We start from the raw sequence: 24,220 nt of genomic DNA, 5'->3' as shown, positions 1-24,220 counted from the left end.
CCATAAAAATAATTCTTTGTACCAAATTGAAAAACAAATTGCCAAGAATGAATTCCTAGGGCAGAGTCAGCCTTAAAACTATGTTAAATGCATCACAGTTCTGTTTATCTTGAGATCTATAAATAACAGCAAAGTTAAATTTTGTCCCTCACAAGCAAAATGAGTAAGAAAAGGTGCTCTCATGACCTGCCAGAATACAAGTTAAACCAGTGCTGGCTAACTTTAGCTACAATGTTTTATTTGGAATAGAAGCATCCTGTACCCATGAATCATAATGGCCATACCACAAACACCACTGCTTAGAAGAGTAAACCAGATAAACATCAACTATATCTGTATGCAAAGAACAAAGTGATACACAGGTTTTTTAAATCTCATAGATGAAAACACTCTCAAGGACATCATCTAATACAAAGGAGCACAGAACAGACTACAAACTGTAAAACATACAAATGACTACAAACTCACCACACATTTTGAAGTTTCTTCCAATAATGGTAGCAAGCTGTGATGAGGCATCCACATTTCTCTTTTGAGGTGACTAGTCTGGTTTAGAGGGAAAGGTGTATGGGGAAAGTTTCTTTCCCCATAACTACTTTGTCTGTATTGGAATTCAACCGTTAATAACAACAGTAACAACTTACATTTGTGTAAGGGGTCTTAAGATTTGTAAGACTCAGAGCAACTGAACTAACCAGCCTATAGCTTATATACAATTCTACATAAATATTCATACATTTTGAAACTTTTTTGTCATGAATATCGCCAATTATTGTTGAGATGATGTGTCTATATTCCATGTACTTTTGCCTGAACTAGTGGTTAATTCCACAGTTTGATGTTGATGTGTGATTATTGGCCACAAATGAAAAAGATTTTCTTTCTGATTTTAGCATTTTGTTTTTAATTTCACATCTTGAAATTAACAAACCCTTTTTCATTTTGGCACCCCATTTTTAAATAGCAATTACCTTCACAGTCAAGTCCTCATTACCCAGTGTTACGTGAACCTGAATAGGAGGGTAAACACCCTTGTCGGCATGGTGTTCCATGGTTGCTCTCATTGCGTTCTGAAAAAATATTAGCTTTGTTAAGAGCTACAATTTTCCAAAACTTGTAAGTTTCCTTGAAGTTTCTAATCCCAGGGAAGGAAAATAACAAACGGCCACAAATGACCCAGAGAATTCTTCTAAGTATTTTAAAAAGATCATTTTTAATTTGTAAGAAATTTGACAGCGAAAAGCAGTTTTAGATTGTTCTCTATAAACAATACACTTCTAAAACTCTTAAAAAGTTACACTGAAGCAGAAAATTCTGCCAAAGAACTATTGTGTAATCATACTAGATACTAGGTAAAAGAGCTTTCCCCTCCTACATCAGACGTGTCAGTACACCGTATTTTTGTAAATACAGTTCCCATCCTTCAGGTAAGATTTAGAATGTCTTAAAAAATCTTGAAACTACCTCGATTAAAGACAGGGATAAACAATTCAACAATAACGCACATTCCTAACCATAACCAAACCTAGATCATGGCAACACACTCATATTTCCAAGTTTCCTCTACTTTCACCTTGCATTAGTCAGTTCTTACCATGTGGCTGGGAACACTGTCTAGCCCTATATTTCACATAACATGGAAATAAGTGTTAATGAATAATAAAAAACATGTCCATTCCTTTTATCCTATGGAAATCAAACTATGACAAGTAAAATTTTAAAATAGGCTTTTAGTTTCAAGTGTTCTTAAAACACATACAACACATGCAAAAGATGAGTCCTTGACATTAAAATGACATAGCAGAAAAAGTGATGCATTCTAAACAAAACGCCAAAACTTACTTAAAGTTATTGATAGAAATCTTTGTAAAATACATGTCCCTACTGGGGTAAACAGAGGACGCTGAAAAAAACAAAAGCCTTACTTGATGATTAGGGTCATCTTGGCAGCATGATTTAATAGAAATAACTTAAGAGTTTGAAATAAGAGGTTCTAGGTTTGTAACCCAGGTCACCTCTCAATTAACACAATCCCTCTGGACCTTGATACCATCCTCTATAAAATGAAAAAGCTGACTAAATGATCTCAACAGGCCTTTCCAGCTCCAAATCCTATAAATCTGTTCATGCAATGAGAAGACCAATGGATGATCTGAGTTTGAACTCTGGCTTCTGCACCTGCCAGTTGCACAACCCTGAATGAATCATTTAACTTTTGTATACCTCAGTTTTCTCATCTATAAGATGAGGATAATAATGCACTGTTTACTTCAAAGAGCTGACACAAAAAAAGCACTTTGTAAACGTTGTAGCTCTACATAAACATCAACTGACAATTAGCTTTATCCAGTACAATAGTATACCTTGTTTAGCTTTCTTGTCTCCTTTACTGTTAGGCTGGCACCTGTCACTTCTAAGAAGTGTCTATTTTATCTGTTGTTAAGAATCGCTCCTTCCTCCCAAATACCTGGTCTTCCCTCCCCTACATAAAAGCTGTCAACTTTCTGCTTTTAATTTGCTATAGCTAGAAACCAGGTAAGTAAGCTTACTAAGAATTTTTAAGTAAGTGTAAAAAACAACTGAGTGAAAAGTTTTATTTTCCCCTATGCTGTCCATTTCAGAACACTGACTTTCAGCTAAGTGGGGTATTATTATATATCTTTAATGAAATTATATTTTACTTTTTCAAGTGGCTTTAGAAATTGAGCAAGATTCCTAAAACTAAGGAAAAATCTAAGTATACAAAGTTTATATAATCCTACTTTACAAACCTTGAAAAGTTCAAACACCATGTGATAGAGATGTGATGGTACATAAACCACTTGCATGGGCTGTCCTGGTGATTTTGCTACAGAGTAGAAAAAGAAAAATGTAAGTAAGGAATTGAATCTACCCAGGCATCTTAAAAAGACAACAGTGTAATCAAGGAAGAAACATTTATTATGAAAGGCAGTACTGTTTCTGAAGAGTTGTTACATAGCTCCCTCTGCATGGCAATAATGTTTGAATCTCCTTGCTCATGGAACTCACAACTGACAATGACAACACTGGTATTGTAGTAATCTCAAAGAACACTCCAAAATAACCTAACAAAAGTGGCTATCCCCTACTCTTTTTCCATTCCTCTAGCTCCATGAAATTTTTTTTAAAGAGCACTAAATTTTCAAAATTATAGCATTTTGCTTTCCCAAAGAGAAGTCTTAAAGAGCTCAAGAAAACACAAACTTTCAGCTTACATTTTTTTTTTTTTTTGGTCTTTGAGGGCTGGTTTTTTGGTTTTGTTTTTTTTTTTAGCCAGTTCACATAAACTCACAAAGTAAAAAAAAAACAGGACATAATGAAAACAGCTGACTAACGCAGAATTTTTCTATTTTTTTTTCAGGTATTTACAAGCAACTTAATCAAAAATATTGTATTACCTTTAGTGTATTACGGAATATAATTTCAACATTCAAATGTTCACTAGGATCATGATGACAATAATTAGTCTGAAAATTAACAATAGGGTTGGGGAGAAAACAAAGGATTATGAATCACCGTGGTTTATTATTCCAGTTCTGTCGATCAATAAGTGATATTTTCAACAGACATAGTAGAAAAGGGCTGGGCTATGGATTCAAATCCTACTTCTGACACAAACTGTGTGACCTGGAAAAGTCACTTAACCTCATCTGTATTTGACTTTTCCAGGTCACACATCTCGTATCAGAGGCAGAATTTGAATCCAGATTTTTTGACTCCAGAGCCAGTGCTTTTTCCATTATGTCTTTTGACAATGTCACTCATTAATTGACAGAAGTGGAATAATAAGCCAAAGTGATTCATTCAAAAGTCACTTAACTTCATCTGTAAAATGAGGAGGTTGAACTAGATAGTTTCCAAGGTCTCTTCCAGTTCTATATCTATGATCCTATTCCCTAAGGAGTAGGGTCAGTACTTTTTGTGCCTACCTAAATTTCTTCATGTCACTAAGATTATATTTAACACACTGAAGTATTTGTTACTTAGATGGCTTTAAGTTAATGACACTTGCAAAAATCCCTAAGTCACTTCTCTCTATTATCAGGTCCAGAACTTCTCCTCCTACATTTCCAAGAGCACAAAGAGCTTCCTACCCACATGTCACAGAACCAGACTTAAAAGAAAAATCCATGATCTCTAAGGTCCCTTCCAGCTCTAAATATACGATCCAATGATCCTATTTATCCTGAGTCTTAATTTCCTCATCTATCCCTTCTAGCTCTAAGTTCTATGAAGCTATAGAATGATATTTACACTAGTTAACTTAAAAGAATTATTGCAAAGGAAATATTCTGCAAGATGTAAATTGCTTTTAAATATGAGCTGTGATGTATTTGTTTTACATAACCAAAAAGTCTATGGCTCAAGAGTGATAACTTTCATTTTACATATTCATAAAAAAAATCAAAAAAACTCTCCTTATCTCTAACACTAACCATTAGCAAAAGAAATGTGACACTAACCATTAGTGAAAGAAATATGATACACTGTCTTACCATTTAGTTCTTCAAGTTCTAGTTCCGGAGAATTAATATAATACAAATCACAAAGACGCTTTGCATTTTCATAACCATCTAGAGTAAATTAAAAAGGAAAAGAGTTAAATACATTTAACTCATTTTCATACATTGAAAACGGCAGAAGTGTCACACCAAGCAGGCCAAACTGATGAATAAAGTTTTTAAATTGTTATAATCAACCTACTTTGATGAGGTGAGAATCAAAATGAGAAGAATGCTTTTACTGAAAGCATCCCACTCATATGTGAGAAGTACTTGGAATATATTGTTACAAAATTAATTATTGGTACATTCCACAAAATACAATCATTTTGTTAACAGCATGTTTGTTAAACATGCATGAAAAAACTAAAAAGTATGAGAGTTTTAGTCATTTTTAACCCATTCTTAAAAAGTTTCTCTCCTAGACAAAAGATACACAGATGAAGTATATGCTGCGATTCCATTTTTAAAAGTTTTTGCTGCAAGAATTCATTACCAGACTGTGAAGATTATTGAAGTTGTGAGGATTATTTTTTCAGCTGATAATATGGTCAGCTGATAACTTCTGGAAGAAAGGCACTAATGATAAAATTTCATCTGGGGACTACACATCAAAGAGAAATGCTTTTTTAAATTAAGGGCAGAATAAATTAGAAAATGTTATAGTCTATATACTTGACTGTGATGCCATACATACTGACAAAATACCACAGGGAAAAAAAAAAACTACTGCCTTTCATGCATTCTACACTCCTTCCAAACCAGATTATTTGCCATTTTCTAAACAAACCTGGTGCTTTACTGCCTGTTTGTTATGTCTATAATGACCTCCCCTACCACCTACACCTTTTGAAATCCTAAATACTACCACCTTCATGAAGTCTACTAATTCTTCCACCCCAGCAAGAAGTGTCCTCTTCCATGGACTCTTATAGCATCCGTTTATACCTCACTTATACATTTACTGCATTCTATTTTGTACTACAGTTATTATTATCACTAGTAGATTGTAAACTCTTTAAGAGTAGGCATTGTGTCTAATTTTTCTTTTTATCTCTCTCAGTACCTAGCACATTACAGGATAAGCATTATAAATGTCTGCTGAATGATTATATGATACATCAGTCTTTAACAAGGTAAACTTATTTTGTAATCCTAATATTTGCTAGCTGCTAATTTTTTCCATATAATATTACAAACAACTAACACCTTATGTAGCTAGGAAGTAATGCTTTTGATTTCTCTAATTTTTTAAAATATAAGTTCACAGGAAATTACCTTTAATAACTTCAACAACATTACAATTTGGATTAATGCTTCCAATGTGTTTTCGGTGAGTTGAACTTCCTTTTCCTTTTCCACCAAACAGTAAGGCTATCCAAAATAAAAAAATTAAAAAGTTAAAATAGCTAAAGACTACATCTCAGTCTTATGGTTTTTTCTCTCAGTAGATCTTAAATAGGAAATATAAGTGTTTCCCATAAGCATTAGCATAACCACTGATATTCACTAAAAAGTGAATTGCTATATATATTTAGCTGATGTTGCTGATGGGCATGGAAATAAAAAAATAATTAGCTACTACATCAACATATTTCATTTTAGTTTTTCTCCATTCCTTGTTCCTAGGTACTTACAATGCTGATTGAGTAGCATTCTGATTGAAATGCGACTCATGTAAAAACGATCCAAAAAATACTGTACATTCTGGCTGGTCACTGGATCTACACCAAAGCTTTCCTTGTATTCAATCACACCCTGAGCCATGGTAGGAATGACATCATTATGTCGATTCCGAATTCTTATCACAGTGTCTGTAAAGCTAAACAAAACACACCTGTTAGACTGGTCCTGCATTTTATAATTTCTTTTTAGAGTAACAAAATAAACTGAACAGGAAAAGAAAACAGAAATCCACAATTTCTACACAGAATAGATATAATAAAAACAGTATCAGTGCATTTTGGGGGTGGTAGTTTATCAATGTATCTTAGCACAAAGTGCAGAAGCAGTAAAAGATTACCAACCTTTCAACAGGTTCAAAGTTCACATTCTGGCCCACAATTACCAAAACTATACAGCTGCCAAAATAACTTTCCTAAAGCCCAAGTCTAACCATGTGACTCCACTGGCTTAAAAATCTTCATGGAGAGGGGCAGGTAGCTAGGTAGCACAGTGGATAGAGAACCGGCCCTGGAATCAGGAGGACCTGAATTCAAATCTAACCTCATACATTTGACACTTACTAGCTGTGTGACCCTGGACAAGTCACTTAACCCTGATTGCCTCACCAAAAAAAACACAACAACAAAAGTAAAACCTTTCACTGACTCCCTATCGCCTCCCTAGGAAAAACTTAAGTCTCTCATATGCCAAGCATTTACAGCCTTTCATAATATGGCTTTTATTTACCTTTGGGGCCTATTTTATTACACCTCTTCAGACATGTCATATGTTTCTGGCAAACTGGTCTATTTACTCTTTCCCAACCATGGCACTACATGACACACAAATGTCATTGCACAAAGTATCCCATGTAATGTACCTCCACACCTGTTTTTAGAATTCCTTCAAGGGAATGAGCACCATTATTAAAGATCATGTTAAATGTGGCTATTGTGCCACCACAAATGTGATCATAGATGAACAAGTCTATGTCAATATTTAGACTGTTGATACAAAGATATAATAGTCTATGCTAAGTTTTGGGCATTCCCTAATCCTTTACCCCCCCCTCCAACCTCCCTGCCTTCATCCTCACGGTGTTAACATGGTAGAATGAATGAAATAATATTGTCTAAGTCAAGGCTCAACTCATGTACCATCTCCTAAAAGGATCCTTCCCTGATCTTCTTAGGTATCAATGGTCTCTCTTGCATCTTCAAATTATGATGTAGATACTTATCTTGGTTTACATGTATTCTCATCCCGGTGCAAGAAAAAACAACCTAAGCTGCCTCAGGAAAGGAATACTTTTTCATCCTGTCTTTGAATCCTCAGTGTCTAGCATAGCATTTACACATGGTAGGAGATTGACAAATGCTTGTTAAATTTGAAGTATTTATCTAGCATTCACTGTAAGCATGGTACTACAGAGATGTTTCTGGAGTATGACCAGACAAAGGCCCTACTCTTAGTCAATAATGAAACAAGATAAATAGGCAATGATCACTACTTTGGTGTTGGAAACTATCATTTACCTAGAGCAAAAAATTATGTATGCTGGACAATATTATTTCATTCATTCTATTATGTTAACACTATGCAGATGAAGGCAGGGAAGGGTGTAGATTAGTAAAGAAGGGGGAGAGGTGAGAGAAATGGCCCAAACTTAGAATGGGCTACTATATCTTTGTGCCAATAGTTTAAACACTGACATAGCCTTGTACATATACGAACAAATTTGTGGTGGGCACAAAAGCCATGTTAAAGATGATTAGGCTTAGAACTAAGCTTAATTAAGAAAAGATTAATAGAAGGAGTGTCAAAGAAGAGTGGTTATTTTAAAATATATTGCAAATATATTTTAAATCTAATTTGATGTTCTGCATAACCTGTTGTGCTAAAATAGTATTTCCAAACTATCTGGCACTCCACTTAAAAAAATCAGTTCATAGGAAACTCCAATAAACATAATCAAAATGGCTCAATGAGGCAGCATTTTAGTGGAACTTGTTTATTAAAAACAATAACAGAATTTATAGCTCTAAATGAATACTATCCCTTTCAAAGTACTGGGAAGCTTATACCCAATTCTTATTCTTTCTTTGAAAATTAAAAACTGTATACCCAACCTGATCATCCTTCTTTATTGACTAGACTTCGAATGAATTTTATTTCCAAAAATCCTATTAAATCTTTATCCATTGTTCATCATTAACTATAGTCAAAAGTACGCACCACAAGTTCTAAAGGTAGTTCTGAAGTAGACCTCTAAAGATTTTGAGCAATGACAGCATTGTTGGACTAAGTGTACAGCCTCTCAAAGTTAACTTCTTTGGAAGGGATAAGACTCTTTCAGATGTATAAATGCTAGTGCATTTTGTCTTTAGCAAACAAGTCATATAACTTAATAGAAGTCAAGCCAAATCGATATAGAGATTCTTAAGAGTGGGAAGAAAACTTAGTTAAGTCATTGTGATCTCAAAGAGTTAATAAAAAAAAAAAAGCTCGCTTTTCCATTAGCAAAATCAAGTCCAATATATTTGCTTTTTGGAATAATGTTTAGAGGATTGAAATTAAACAATAAAGAGCATTACAGGAATGGGATCAAGAATATACTTACTCATAAACAGCTTTAGCATCTTCTGCACTTTTATGCTTAAAATCAAGGAGCTCCTGTAGACTCTGAATGTACCTAAAATGTAAATCCCCAAGTTATATTTGAACTTATTATGTTCCAAGACTTTAACATTTCAGATATATATTTTAACATCACCTTTTGATCAGGAATAATACTATGGAGTCATGTAAGCAGTACATCAATTGTTGAAGAGATGCTTTTTTATATGTATTCAAAAACTAGTTTATATTCCCTCTTCCTGACAATACCTTAGATAAGATATTACTCAAGAATTTTAAGATCTCATCCTATGTTATCTTCACTCTAAGTAACTCTTGGACATGTCTTCAGTTCAAAAAATGGTGGTACAGCTCAAATGTACAAGTTTTACAGAACAAATCCTTTTATTAAGGGGATTTATTCTGTGAAGTTTGGACTCAGTCCAAGGGCCACACTTAAGGACCTAGAGGGCCACATGTGGCCTCAAGGCTGCAGGTTCCCCACCCCTGTGTGGTTCAGTCATTTCAGTATATGTATGCATGTGTATGAATGTAGAGTATATATATATATTTTTTCAGACATAGAAATATGTATTCAGTACATATAAATATATACATTCAGTATGTATATAAGTACGCACATATATTCTACTATTCTATACTAATCATCCCATATTTTCTGTCTAAAGGTACACATAACAGCGGAATAACTATTTTTAAATATGAGATGTACTGTTTTGACTGCAGCATATATTTCAGGCATGAAATTCCTCAAAAATATTTCAGTGTCTTTCTCTACTTTAATTCATAATCATTTTGTGCTTAATCAAACCTATAATAGTTCACTGCTTAAAGCTGTACTGCCATTTAAAAAAATTAATATGATAATACTAATTCTGACCCACTTGTTTCTTTTGTGAACTTAAAAAAATGGATACGCAAGAGCAGATTCTCTCACAGAAGTATAATTTCCACAAAAGAAAAAAAACTAGAATCTTTTAAAATAATCACTATAATCAAGGAATAAAGTTTTGTAACTAAATTATTTTTTATTCAAAATTTATCTTGGCCAATTCTTGTTAAACGTTTATGATGCTTAAAAAATAGCAATAGAGAAGACAAAGGCAATTACGTGAAAACAGCACAGCAGTTAATAAAAAGATTATAACCAATTTTTTAAAAATGTAGTTTATAAAACTGAAGATGTTTTCACAACTGGATCAATCCATTTGTTAAAAATGAGTACTTTTAAAGTGCATTTACCCATACTGATTGCATGTTTGAATTTTAGAGAGTTAAAAAATCATTCTTGTGAAATTTAACAAAAAATTAATCACAAGACATACTTAACTCTGGCACCTGTATTTCTGGGCAGTACTGCTTCTCTCAAAGCAAAGAATAGCAATGTCTAGGACTGAGGGAACAAATACATACACCACAAATAAGGCCTGCTTATAATTCTGGTGGTCTAATGAAGATTAACGAAAAGATCATGTTTAATGGCAAAATATTCTCCACTGATATTCCAAAAACAAGATGGGATTCTTACCAGCTTTGTACTAGCTGAACTGAAGGTGTTCTTAGAAGATTATCTGGAAGGAGACTTATTTCTTTCATTATGTTTGCCAATCTCACTGGCAACTCCTGCCGCAAAAACATAAATGAGGTCTTTTCACATGCATTCACAGATCCTGAAACAAAAGGAATTTGGAAATCAAAATAGAAGTGTGAAGGAAATGAGATTCTATAACTATTCCTCTACCAAAAGTTGCTTTCATATTCTGTCTTTGTTTCTAAATGGTTAAATTCTAAAAATACTTGCTCACAAAATTACCATACTGTTTGAAAACTGAACCTTAAGGGAAACAAGGTAATATGTAAGAGAAAGAAAATCATTAAGTCTTCAAGATCAAGTCAACTCTGCCTAGAAAGGAGTGTAGATTTACCAAGGGAAAAAACCAAAGTTCCCAATGACTAGATCTTTGCCCTTTACCATTTTGCCATTATTTTATTGCTCACTGACTTAAGGAATCTTGATAATGATATAAGATAAATAACCATCAAGATACTTTTAAATTTCTACCAAGCATTCCATTCAAAAGAATGGTTTCTTGATTCACTATCCATCCAGATAAGAATGCTTGAAGTCCTGCCAGAGGAATTTATAGGATTCTGTAATCTTAGGCGGAAGATGAGTTTGGAATTTTCCTCTGGTATAAAAAATTAGACTAAATAAATTAAATAAATTAGATCAAACTATTCTAATGGGAGCCATCATTGTGCTTTTGTGTTCACTCATATTACACTATAATGGAATCAGTGTGTCCTACACATAGTGATAACTGTAATTAAAATACCAAAAAAAAAGAGGTGTTTTTTTTCAAGTAAGAATGCTTCATTACCCTACCCTACTTTATAGTTACTCTCAGACTAGTGATGAAATCCTTTTCTCTTCCCCTTGAAGCTACTGTAGATGCTTTAAAATTTCCTGTGATTACTACAGGATAAACTGTCTGTTATCCTATTCTCTATTCTACAATATTAATATCTAGATAGGAAATATGTAAAATAGTCCATTATAATTAGAATTTAAAAGTGTAACTTTTTAAAAATTATAACTATACTATCCATTTTGGTGTTTCTTAATCTTAACTCATTACATATGGGTTTGATTTTTTTTTTAATACAGTAAACCCATTTTTGAAAAAGTTAATCTGAGGGCTATCCCTGAAGCTTAGGGACTGCTGAGCTGCTGCCTAGCCCAGGGACACCTGGATGCCCCTGGTCCAGCCTCAGGCCAACACAAACAGGAGGAATTAACTCTTCTTTCCCCCTCCCTTCTATGGAAGTCATTCTTGATTCTTTAACTTGAGAAGAGTGGTATAAACCCTCTTTTCAGCCTAAACCAAACTTGAAGAAATGGAATGTCTAGTCTAAAGACTCAGTGCTCATTCTCTTCCGTGGAAAAGTTGGAGTAGAGGTGGGGTAGGTAGAAATCTTCATTCATCCTGACTCTCTTCCAGGATGCATTTAGGCAGCTACACATCCTCCTGAGAAATGGTAAAGAGGGAATGGGAGTGGAAAAGAGACTTGATTCTCAGAAGGGGTGGCTTTTCAGGTAAGATGGGGGCTCACCCCCTCACCTCCCTACTTGTAGCCTTGGCCCATCCTCTGTGCTATGTACCCCATGATCAAATCAGTGGCCTCAAGCTTCCTCCCTGGGGAATCACATCACATTCTGAAGGCAGGATCCCTCCTTGTGCTGTTGGTCAGGCAGGTTCTGCCATGCCTTGTTCTTCCCACTAAAGGCAAGGGTGTGTCCCGGGTGCTGCAACAGCTCCCCCTCCCCTTCCTATTCTGCTCAGGTGATTCATGCTCCGTCAGGGTTCCCTTATCTAATGCCATATCTAGGCCCCAAAACAGTTTGATTCCTCCCCTATATAGAGAGTCACTGCCCCAGTCCCTAACTGTAAATATCTTGGCAGCCATGGCTTAAGTTAATGGGAGTCTAAATAAATGTGTGCACTTGAATGGAAAAAAAAAAAAAAGAAAGAAAAAGTTAAGTGACTTGTCATGCAATTATGGGAAAGCTAGGACATAACCTGTTTCTCCTTACTCTCAGGAAAGTACTTTTTCCACCACAATGCAATGCTTTTTCATACCATGTTGTCTCAAAAGCTTTAAAAGAAAACATTTTCTCTGAAAAGTCAGCTTTGATGGCATGCTAAGGTAATGATCATGTCTTAACTATCAGAACAAAGAAAAACACGCAGAGGTTTTCTAGTCAAAAGAAGGAGTCTTTATTTTATTATTCACAGAAGTCTTTATTTTAAAATAACGAAATCATCCATATTATGCTGTGGGTGTTCTGTTAGGACACTGCAGTGAACCCTGATAGCAAAATAACTAAATCATTGTTCCCAAGCACCAGAGTACAATGCATTTTTTCCCCAAAGATTAAATGTTTTCTACTTTTCCCCTTTTTCTACGACCTTTAGGAAGTCCTGAGTTCAAAGTGGACTTCAGAAATTTACAAACAGCCTGAGCAAGTTACTTAACCTCTGTCTTCCTTTGCTTCCCCATCTGTAAAATGGAAATAAAAATAGTACTTACCTCCAGGGCTATTGTGAAGATCAAATGATATGGTAATTGTGAAGTGCCTGGAACATAGCACTATATAAACATTAACTATTATTGTTAATATTAATTAGTGTATGTTTGACTTTGCCCAAGAAGAAGGCAATAAATAAACTAAATCCCAAAGGCTTTTTAAATGCAACCACCTCTTTTCTTTTCTATAACTTGCTAAATCTCTTCTTTCATTTGGGGAAAACTTTAAAAAGCCATCAATTTAAACAGGAAGAAAACTAGACTATGAGTTACTTAGAAGTGGTCACAGATTGTGTTAACCAAAAAATTGAGTCCCAAAACATTGTGTTCATGCAGCTTATCTATGTTCAATATTTGTTTAAAGCTAAAACACTTTCCCAAGGGTTATCAACATTTATCAGTCCATAAGCATTTACAAAGCACCCATTATGTGCCAGGCACTGTACTACGCACTTTTACAATTCTTAATCTCCGTTTGGTCCTGAGGATTTAAGCACTGGAGAGACCAAGTGGAAGGGGGCAGAAGGGGAGTCCCTGACCTCCAGGAGCTCACAGTCTAATTAATCTCAATCCCTAGAAAACCACGATTTTCTTTCAAGAAAAGGAGCAATATGCTTTCTTTCACAAGTCTAGATGCTTCCTAAAAAGAGAGCGAACTCGGGATAAGAAAAACATAAAGCAGCAATACGGCCAACACAAGCTTTTTCTACTGCCTATGAAATTGAGGGCTTTGTGCCAAAATGAGAATGTATCATTATTCCTGCTTCTTGCTGCTTGTTATAAATACAGCTGTGGGTTATGTTTGAGGTTTTGTCAGCAAGTGAGTTCTGGCTACGTCAAAAACAGATAAAACAAAAAAAGAACACTTGGCAACGGAACGAGGCCCTGAAATGCTTCCTTGTCTTTCGCTCCCACCAGCAATAGATGATTTTTCCAACTCTTAGTTTTTATTTAAAAATGAGAAATGCACCAGACAAAAGGCATGGAAAGATGAGCATGCAAAGGCAAAATAAGCAAAGGAGGGAAGGAGACAGACACAAGTAGATGGAGAGACCTGGACAAAGACGGGCGGAGGGGTAGAGACGGGTGGACAGACGGGTAGACAGAGTCGGACAGAGCCGAGGGCAGAGACAGACACGAGTGGCCCGGCCCGGGCTGGGGGAGAGGGAGACAGGGACAAGGGGAGCCCGGGGCGGGAGCGGTCAGCGTCCTCCCCTCCTCCCCCTGCCCATCACGGGGACCCTCGGGGGGAGGGACCGTCGCCTCCCCTGGAGAAGCGCAAACCCGCTCACCGAAGTCCAGAAACTGCTTCATGGAGAGCGGGGACGGGGAGAAGCGCGAATAGAAATCCACCACCTGGCCCGGGACGCTGCGCTCGAGGCCGGCACCGGGACCCAGGTTTGGGTTGGGACCCGGGCCCGGACCCGGGCCAGCCGAGGCTGCCCGTCGCAGGTACCTCATTAACCTCATAGTCAAATGCGTTCCAGGAGATGTGAAGAAACTGGGAACCTGAAACCAGGAGGTGCCATCGCGTACGCGACTCCCGGCATCCGTGGCGCGTACGTGCGGGGCGTCGGGGGCGGGGCCAGGAAGAGGCGGGGCCTCCGGCGCCTTCCTAGCGCGAGGCACCTGAGCGCCCCGCCCCCAGGAAGGGAGGAAGGGAGGGAGGGAGGGAGGGAGGGAGGAAGGGAGGGAGACGGGGAGGCAGGAGCGGGTCCCAGCGACTCCCCGCCCCTTCTTCTCTCGGGGAAGCAGCGCGTGTGCTTTGTCTCGCCAAACCTGAGGCACCAGCTGGGGCCCCGCCTTCCACCTTCTCCAGGTCTGGCTTTGCTTAGCCTCTACCCACTCTTCACCCGAAGGGGCGCGCGGTACCTTGCCCCAGCTATGAAGGCAGGTCCGCAGCGAATGAGCCTGGCGGGCTAGGATGTGAGTGCTTTCCCGCCAATTGCGCGGCTGGCGCCCACCCCCCACTCCAGCCACCCAGCCGGGTCCCTTTGGCATTAATCCCACCTTGCTTCGCCTCGGACCGATCCTGCCTTCAGAAATGGGCGGGAAGATGAAACCACACTAAAGATGCCTTGACCTGTTACCAATGTTATTTATATGTAGGATGGGCGGGGGGAAGAATGGGGAAGACAGGGTTATTTATCCTTGTATTTAGTTATTTGAAACGGCTGCTCTCTGCGGGAATTAGAGTAACATTGATAGAATCTCCAGAGAGAACTAAAGTGGAAGTTAATTCGTCGGACAAAGTTTTACGTGCCTCCCGTATGTGATTACTTCCTATTTTACATTGTATATATTTTATGAATACATTGTTTGCAAGTTGTATCCACCATCGGAATGGTGGTAGGTTTTTGCCTTCCTTTGTATGTTCAGAATTTAGCACACAGCCTAGCACATAGATTCTTGTTGATTAATAGATGGCCAAGCGCTGTGCTAAAATCCTGGGATGGAAAGGGTCAAAAAAAAAAAAAAAAAAGGCCAGTCATTGCCCTTAGGGATGTTACTTGCTATTGCACAGAAACAACATAAAAATAAACACAAAATATATACAAAGTAATTTCTGGAGAGAGGGCACTAGCAAATATAGGGATCTAGATAAGTCTTCTGTAGGAAGGGATTCTAAGAGACAGAGAGTGAGTGCATTCCAGGTGATGGAAAAGCGTGACTGAGACCAGATCCCTTTTAATTTTAATAAGGTAATAAAATTTAATGAGGTAATAATTTCATTACTTGTGTTAATAAGGTAATAAAATGAGACATTCATCGTGGAACATTCAGCAGATTTACTTAGCCATAGTAGGAAAAAGAGATGTATAATATTCAAAGGTAATCCTCCGATTCAACTAAATGTGGCCCCCCTGCCACTGGCTGTCCATGGTTGTGTCCAAGCTAAAGCAGTTTCCATGACTTAATTGCCAGAAGGATCAAAAGCAAACTCCTCTGTAAGGCATTTGAACCCCTTTACAATGTGGCTCCAATCTACTTTTCTAGGCATATTATACTTTACTTTCTTTCCTATTGTGTATTCTAGCCAAATGGGTCTGCTTGTTATTCCTTATAAACAAGATTTCTTCTCTCTTCTCCATCCCATTCCACAGGCTGTCTATCTTCCTTACCTGGTATTGTAAGGGATTGTTTCCACAATCTGGCTAGCAGCTTCTGTGGGGATGTAAGATCCACCCACAGCCAGCACCTGGAAAGCTGCCAACAGCACAGGTTCTTTTGATCTGTTTAACTAAGGAAAGCAAGGTGAAGGGGTTTGACAAGCTTACTTTAATTCAGCATACAAATATCATCCACTTAGTTCAGGGGAAAAAGCCTGAATTTCAGAGCAGATTACAAACAAAGTACAAACATCAACAGACAGACCCATTACAGATTCATAGTTACCAACATCTAGGTTCAGCCTAGGAGCTTAGAACAAGGGCTGGCCCAGAGTCACACGCCACCACTGCTGCAGCAAAGAGCTCCAAAGAACAGACAGCCAACCCCTGGTTTTTATATCTTTTTCAGCGACTCACCCACATGACCTAGAATCATCACAAAGAGGCGGACTTAAACCCACGTGGTCTAAAAGCCTCTGTTCTCCCAGACATGTAAACTAGGCCCTCCCTGGAGTTAGCCCCACCTTGGGCCCCACCTTAGTTGCCAATCCACACCCACTAAGGTTTTACACCTAATAGGGGTTTGGGCCTGGGGCTTAGCACTTAGTAAGGCTCAATGAATTACTCAAAGGGAACAAAAGCCAAACTATTCAAGGGCACTTGTTGAACTAAGTGCTAAGGAGCCCATTTTTGGTTACCAACACAGGGATAACTACCAACATCCACCATGTCAACTGGAATTGGTCCAGAGGACTCAGGCTCAGGCTGTTGACTGTCTTCCCAGTCACCTGAGTTTAAAAAAAAAAAAAGCTATTAAGGAGCTTCCATGGGGTCCTGATATGTGATCCTGTACTTTACTAATATCAGGCAGCTGTTTGGAGGATAAATCAGAGAGGGAAGAGATTGGAGGCAGGGAGACCAATTAGGTCATCATCTCACTCCACCTTTCTCACCCTCAACCTCCATCCTAAAAGAGGCAGGCATGTATGGCATTATATTTTGGCTGATAGAAAGACAAACTGAGACACGGATTAGGAGATGGAGGAAGGAAGGAACCATCCCACAATAGAATCAGAGCTCAGGTCTTCCATTTCCTTATTCCACTGTTAGTGAATAAAACATCAAATTCTTTTGCCACCACAGAATGAAGTACCTATGACTCACCTCTGCTTCCCACCCCTCTCATTTCCTGAACCTAGGTGTCTATCTAGCCAGCACCTCCACTAAAGTTTTAATTGACCTTTGTACCTTTAGAACTGGCAACCTTGGGAAGAAGGATGTGAGGTTTATTATCTGTTGCCTCACTCTATGACACTCCCTAGATCCTCAAGTTGGAGGAAAAATCCATATTTTAATAGGGGATTTTGCTCTCCCTAACCCAGGGCCATTTTTTTTTTTTGTGACATAACAGTCAGCTTCTGGTTTTGGACTTAGGTAAAGATTAGCGAAGGCCTAACCAAACCCTGAGAACCCTGATGAAGTGCCCCAGCCTCATCTAGGACCTGGTGAAAGTATATGAATTGTTGCTCATATATAGACTTTACAAGGGCAGCAAGAAATGCTGTACCAGGGTTGAAACCAGATCAAAATTAGTGTCCTAGAAGGGAGAACCCCAATCATCTCTTGGTCAATAGGAAATCTAAGTAGGTCCTGAACATTAAGCCAAAATATGGCCACAACAAATTTGGAGGATGGGAGAAATGCCACAGGTACACACTGAAGCCCAACTTTAAGTAATGTAATGTAGCTGACAGATGGGAGAAAAAAAAAAAAACAGCAGACCAGCTAGCATGGGATAGTCCAAAACAAGGTGGCTTTAGGGGCAAAAAACATGAAGCAGCCCAGGTGGTAAAGAGGCAGCCATAAATAGCTTCAGAGATGCCATCATCTCCAAGTGCATGCAGTAAAAAAAAAAAAAAAAAAATGCCAAAGATACTTAATTTTCAGTAACATCCAAACACAAAGGTTGCATTATCTACTGCACATGGTAGGGTATGAACGATATTAATTAAAGCAAGCTTATTGGACCTCATAATTAAGGAGGAAAAAATTAAATTCACCAATTTACAATGAATCATCAAATGTTTATTAATTGCTCATCGTGTGCTGAGTACTGTATCATGCTCTGGTGATACAAATACAAAGAACGAAACAAACCCTACTTACAGGAATCTTATATTTCTAATAGGGGAGACGACAAGGACATGTGTAGTATGTATGTGTGTTGTGAATAAATACAAATGTGTGCAAAGTAGTTTGTACTAGCAACTGGGAAGTTCAGGGAAGTCTTCATTTAGAAGATGACTCCTTAGCTGCATTTTAGAAGGAAGAGAAGGACTCTATGGGGCAAAGATAAGAAAAGAGTGCATTTCAGGTATGGGCCAGTACAAAGATAGAGATAGGAGTCGGAGTCTCCTGTGTGAGGAACAGAGAGAAGGCTAGTTTGGCCAGTTTGCAGAGTGCTGGATGGGGAGTAATTCTAATAAGGTTGGAAAGGTAGGCTTTGGCCAGGTTATACAAAGTTTTAAAAGAAAACAGAGATGTTTATATTTTATTCTAGAAGCAATAGGAAACCTCTAGTTGGTTGAACAGGGAATTAATATGGTCAGACCTATGATTAAGAAAAATTACTTTGGCAGCTGTATGTAAAATGGATCAAGGTAGGGAAAGACATGAGTCAAAAAGACCCACTAAGAAGCTATTGTAGATGAGGATGGGATGTTTGGAGAAGGAAAAAGAAGAATCATAAAAAGAGGAGGAAGTGGAGAAGAATGGGTGTTTACAATAACAACATTGTGAAAATAAAGATAACTCAGACAGACTTAAGAACTTGGACCAATGCAATACCAACCATAATTCCAGGGGCCCAACGATAACACCTGCTACCAACCTCCTGACAGACAAGTAATGGAATTAGATTATACAATGAGATATATGTTTCTGGGCATAGCTAATTTAACAATTTATTTTACTTGACTGTGTATTTGTTACTAGGGTTTTGGTTTTTCCAGTGAGAGGAAGAAAAAGAAGGAAAGAAAATAAATGATTAATTGAAAAAAAAGAGGCTGTTGCATTAATCTAGTTGAGAGGTGATAGGGCTTGAAGAACTAAGGTGATAGCTATCTCTGAATGGAGACAAGAAGTCTGAGGTAAGAGATGTTGTAGGGGGGTGGAGCCAAGATGGCAATTGGAAAGCAGGGACTTGCGTGAGCTCCCTGCCAGGTCCCTCCAACAACCTATGAAAAATAGCTCTGAACAAATTTTAGAACTGCAGAACCCACAAAATAGCACAGGGAAGCAGGGCCCCAGCCCAGGACAGCCTGGATAGTCGCTGGGTGAGGTCTATTGCACAGGGAGCTGGCTGTATAGAAATAGCTCTGAAAACAACCGCACATCTCCTCAAGCTTGGAAAAAAGTACTCTTTACTCTACAAGCAGTCATACCCCCATGAAAAACTCAAGGGTCAAGTAAGTTGACTGGGAACATGGCCAGGCAGCAAAAACACACCCAGATTCAGTCTCAGACTTTGGAATCTTGCTTTGCTGACAAAGAAAACCAAAACATATAGCCAGAAGATATCAGCAAAGTCAAAGAGCCTACATCAAAAGCCTCTAAGAAACACATGAACTGGTCTCAGGCCATGGAAGAGCTCAAAAAGGATTTGGAAAAGCAAGTTAGAGAAGAAGAGGAAAAATTGGGAAGAGAAATGAGAGTGATTCGAGAAAACCATGAAAAACAAGTCAATGACTTGCTAAAGGAGACCCAGAAAAATACTGAAAAAAATATTGAAGGAAACAACACCTTAAAAAATAGACTAACTCAAATGTCAAAAGAACTCCAAAAAGCCAATGAGGAGAAGAATGCCTTGAAAGGCAGAATTAGCCAAATGGAAAAGGAAGTCCAAAAGACCACTGAAGAAAATACTACCTTAAAAATGAGATTGGAGCAAGTGGAAGCTGGTGACTTTATGAGAACTCAAGATATTATAGAACAGAACCAAAGGAATGAAAAAATGGAAGACAATGTGAATTATCTCACTGAAAAAAACACTGACCTGGAAAATAGATCCAGGAGAGATAATTTTAAAATTATTGGACTACCTGAAAGGCATGATCAAAAAAAGAGCCTAGATATCATCTTTCAAGAAATTATCAAGGAGAATTGCCCTGATATTCTAGAAGCTGAAGGTGAAATAGAAATTGAAAGAATCCACAGATGGCCTCCTCAAATAGATCCCAAAAAGAAAACTCCTAGGAATATTGTTGCCACATTCCAGAGCTCCCAGGTCAAGGAGTAAATACTGCAGGCAGCCAGAAAAAAACCAATTTGAGTATTGTAGAAACACAATCAGGATAACCCAAGATCTAGCAGCTTCTACATTAAGGGATCGAAGGGCTTGGAGTACGATATTCCAAAGGTCAATGGAGCTAGGATTAAAACCAAGCAAAACTGAGTATCATGCTCCAAGGCAAAATATGGATTTTCAATAAAATAGAGGACTTTCAAGCTTTCTCAGTGAAAACACCAGAGCTGAATAGGAAATCTGACTTTCAAATACAAGAATCAAGAGAAGCATGAAAAGGTAAACAAGAAAGAGAAATCACAAGGGACTTAATAAAGTTGAACTGTTTTGTTTACATTCCTACATGGAAAGATGATGTGTATGATTCATGAGACCTCAGTATTAGAGTAGCTGAAAGGAATATGCATATGTGTGTGTGTATGTATATATGTAGGTGTATGTGTACATATATATATATATATGTCTGTATATATATATGTATATATATAGACAGAGGGCACAGGGTGAGTTGAATATGAAGGGATGATATCTAAAAAAATAAAATCAAATTAAGGGATGAGAGAGGAATATATTGAGAGAGGGAGAAAGGGAGAGATAGAATGGGGTAAATTATCTCACATAAAAGTGGCAAGACAAAGCAGTTCTGTAGGAAGGGAAGAGGGGGCAGGTGAGGGGGAATGAGTAAATCATACTCTTATCAGATTTGACCTGAGGAGGGAATACCATACACACTCAATTGAGTATCTTACCCCACAGGAAAGAAGGAGGAAGAAGATAAAAAAGGGGGGATATATGGGAGTGCAGATAGGGGGAGGAGGTAATCAAAAACAAACACTTTCAAAAAGGGACAGGGTCAAGGGAGAAAATTCGATAAAGGGGGATAGGTTAGGAAGGAGCAAAACATAGTTGGTCTTTCACAACATGAGTATTGTGGAAGGGTTTTACATAATTATAGCATGTGGCCTATGTTGAATTGCTTACCTTCTTGGGGGGGGGAAGGGAAGAGGGGAGAGAATTTGGAACTCAAAGTTTTAAAAACAGATGTTCAAAAACAAAAAAAAAAGTTTTTGCATGCAACTAGGAAGTAAGATACACAGGCAATGGGGCATAGAAATTTATCTGGCCCTACAAGAACGTAAGAGAAAAGGGGATGGGAGGGAAGTGGGGTGACAGAAGGGAGAGCTGACTGGGGAACGGGGCAACTAGAATATATGCCATCTTGGAGTGAGAAAAAAAAATTAAAAAAAAGATAAATAAAAAATTAAAAAAAAACTATGGGGAAGGAAGCATAATAAAAAAAAAGAGATGTTATAAAGGTAGAAATACTAGATTTGACAACTGATTCAATATGTGCAGTGAGGGAGAATGAGTTGCCGGCAATATCAAGGTCATAAACCTGGTAGATTGGAAGAGTGATGGTGACTTCAATAGAAATAGGGAAACTTAGAAGGGGAGTAGGTTTAGGAGATAATATGTTTGGTGTTGGCCATGTTTAGCTTAAGATAGCCATTCTAAAAGGTTTAATGAGCATTTTGTGATATAGGACTAAATTTCAGGGTAGATACTAGCGTTGGAGATAGATAGATAGATAGAGTCATCTGCATAGAGATGGTAGTTAAACCTGCAAGAATTGATGAGGTTACCAACAGGGAGATGAGAATATGACCAAGGATAGAACCTTGAAGTACATCCAAAGTTAGGGGAAATGATCTAGATGATAAACTAGCAAAGGAGACTGAGAAAGAATGTTCAGTCAAGTAGGAAGAGAGCCAGGAGAAAGTAGTGTCATGAAAACTCAGAAAGGATTTCAGAATCACCCCTTTCCTCCTCCCAGTTGCTGGGGATTTTAGTGTACTGGTTTTTGTTTAGATAAGTAGCTTTAAATTTAGGTAGGTTTTGTTGTTTGTTTTCCTAGAAGGTCTGGTGGTAGAAAAGAGCAAAGGGAATTTGAAGAATTACTGATGCTTGATTATAGAACAAAAACTAGTACACAAAGCTCAGTTATATTTTAATCACAAGTGGAAGAGGGGAGAAGAACGGAATGTCTCACTACAAAAGGTTGCTATTTTTAACTGTTGGGATTGGCTAGATTAGGTAATAAAACGTGTATGATTCTCATCTGTTATTGTGTTTAAAAGCTCTTTCAAATCCCAGTAACTAAGAGACAGAGAGATGAGTATATGGAGTTTGAAAGTAAAATCTACTAGTAGCTTTAATTCAATTTCAATTTAACAAACATTTGGTAAGTAAGCCCTCAGCTAGGTGCTGGGCATACAAAGACAAAAATGATAGAGGTGCCCTTGACAAGTTCACTTTCTACTGGAGGGACACAGCACGTAAACATAATACAATTGTCACATGAATTATATTTTGGTTACTTCCTAACATAACACGACTATTTCCTGAAACAATACATTTCAGCAAACTATACTAACATAGCATAATGTGATATATAGGGTCCCTTGTTAAAATATTCTGGGTGTCCAAGGATTCTCCAAAGTTAGGTGGCATAGTGGACAGAGTGCTGGGTCTGAGGTCAGGAAGACCAGAATATAAATCTGGCCTCAGTCACTTAACCCTTGGGCAAGTCACTTAACTTCTGTTTGCCACAGTTTCCTTATCTACAAAATGGGGATAATAATAGCACCTACCTCCCAGGGTTATTCTGGGGATCAGATGAGATAACTGTAAGCACTTAGCACAGTGTCTGGCACATAGTACACACTAAATAAATGTTAGCTATTACTGTAATGTTAACAATTGGGTTAGTTCCAAAGATGAGTTTTATCTACAGATAAGCAGGTATTAACTCTATGCATTATATATTCAATAATTAAGTTTTTTGTTCTATGATCCTTTTTTCAATCCTTTCTGTAGCTTTTGAGATTGTTGACCATTCTCTCCTCCTGGATATTCTCTTCATTCTCGATTTTCATGATACTTTCCTATTCTGATTTTCCTCTTACCTGTTTTATTGCTTCTTTGCAGTCTCCCTTGCTGACTCATAATCTATGTCACTCCCCATAACTGGAGGTATTCCCCCAACACATTGTCCTGGGCCTTCTCTCTCTTTTCTCTCACATACTCTCTTGTTCAGTGACTTCATCGACTCCCATGAGTTCAATTACCATTTTTATGCAAATGACTTCCAGATATATCATTGATATATCCAGATATATCAGACTTTGTTTATATTCTAAAGTCTAAAATGAATGCTGCTGGGAAGGTCAAAGAAGTCTAAAATGAATTCAATCAGATGGAAAATGAGAAGAGATTACCGTGTCTCATTTGAATTATTGTATTCCCTCAGGATCCCCAATGAAGAAAAATGATAAATTTCATCTCCTTTTTTTCTTATGCTCATTTATTCCTCCTTTAACCCTTCCTTCTCTTTCCCCTCTTCAGGCACTCAGAAAAGAACCAATCCATCCAAGATCATCTATTTTTTCTTATTTAACTTCCTCAATAAGCTTTGAAGACATTAAGGTTATGAGGGGACACTTGTATGTTCTCCCCCTATCAGAATGTTAATTTTACATCATTAGATAGCCCCATCCCAAGTGCTCAAATAAACTTGCCTTCCTAGGTTGCTCTTGACTGTCTGTTTGCACTTAAAAGTTCCTACTCAGCTCTCTGCTTCTGACCACTGCCTCCCAAAATCTTCACTCCCTCTTATCGCCTCTTATTTTTCTCTTCTCGCCTTCCCTTCCTACTTCTCTGTTGGGTAAGATAGATTTCTATACTAAAATGAGTGTGTATATATATTCTTCCCCATTGTTTCAGCAATCCAGCTAGCAGCTGCTGTGGGGGTGTAAAACAAACAACAACCATCTCACAGAATGCTGCAAGCCCAGGTGCTTTTGATCTGCTTTACCAAGGAAAGCAACGTTGAG

The 24,220-nt window shown here is 37.8% G+C and overlaps 1 protein-coding gene across 4 annotated transcripts in view; it reads right to left on the bottom strand.

Annotated features, from left to right (window-relative positions):
• PDK1 (pyruvate dehydrogenase kinase 1) overlaps positions 1-14,486 on the bottom strand; it is a 34,203-nt gene extending 19,717 nt beyond the window's left edge. For 3 of the 4 annotated variants that reach the window (XM_036744261.1, XM_036744263.1, XM_036744264.1), the window contains exons 1-9: positions 14,207-14,486; positions 10,354-10,495; positions 8,809-8,880; positions 6,161-6,345; positions 5,802-5,897; positions 4,518-4,595; positions 2,772-2,848; positions 972-1,070; positions 469-546 (exon numbers count right to left, since the gene is read on the bottom strand). In XM_036744261.1, the coding sequence (XP_036600156.1) occupies positions 469-546; positions 972-1,070; positions 2,772-2,848; positions 4,518-4,595; positions 5,802-5,897; positions 6,161-6,345; positions 8,809-8,880; positions 10,354-10,495; positions 14,207-14,384 (1,005 nt within the window). In that variant the 5' untranslated portion in view covers positions 14,385-14,486. The remainder of the gene's footprint in view (positions 1-468; positions 547-971; positions 1,071-2,771; positions 2,849-4,517; positions 4,596-5,801; positions 5,898-6,160; positions 6,346-8,808; positions 8,881-10,353; positions 10,496-14,206) is intronic. The other variant, XM_036744262.1, reaches the window with a different exon arrangement.
• Between the last annotated feature and the right edge of the window lie 9,734 nt (positions 14,487-24,220).

Source organism: Trichosurus vulpecula, chromosome 2 (genome assembly GCF_011100635.1).
Source record: "Trichosurus vulpecula isolate mTriVul1 chromosome 2, mTriVul1.pri, whole genome shotgun sequence".
NCBI classification, from domain to species: Eukaryota; Metazoa; Chordata; class Mammalia; order Diprotodontia; family Phalangeridae; genus Trichosurus; species Trichosurus vulpecula.
Note: the sequence above shows the minus strand (reverse complement) of the source record. Positions and strands in the feature narration are given on the sequence as shown.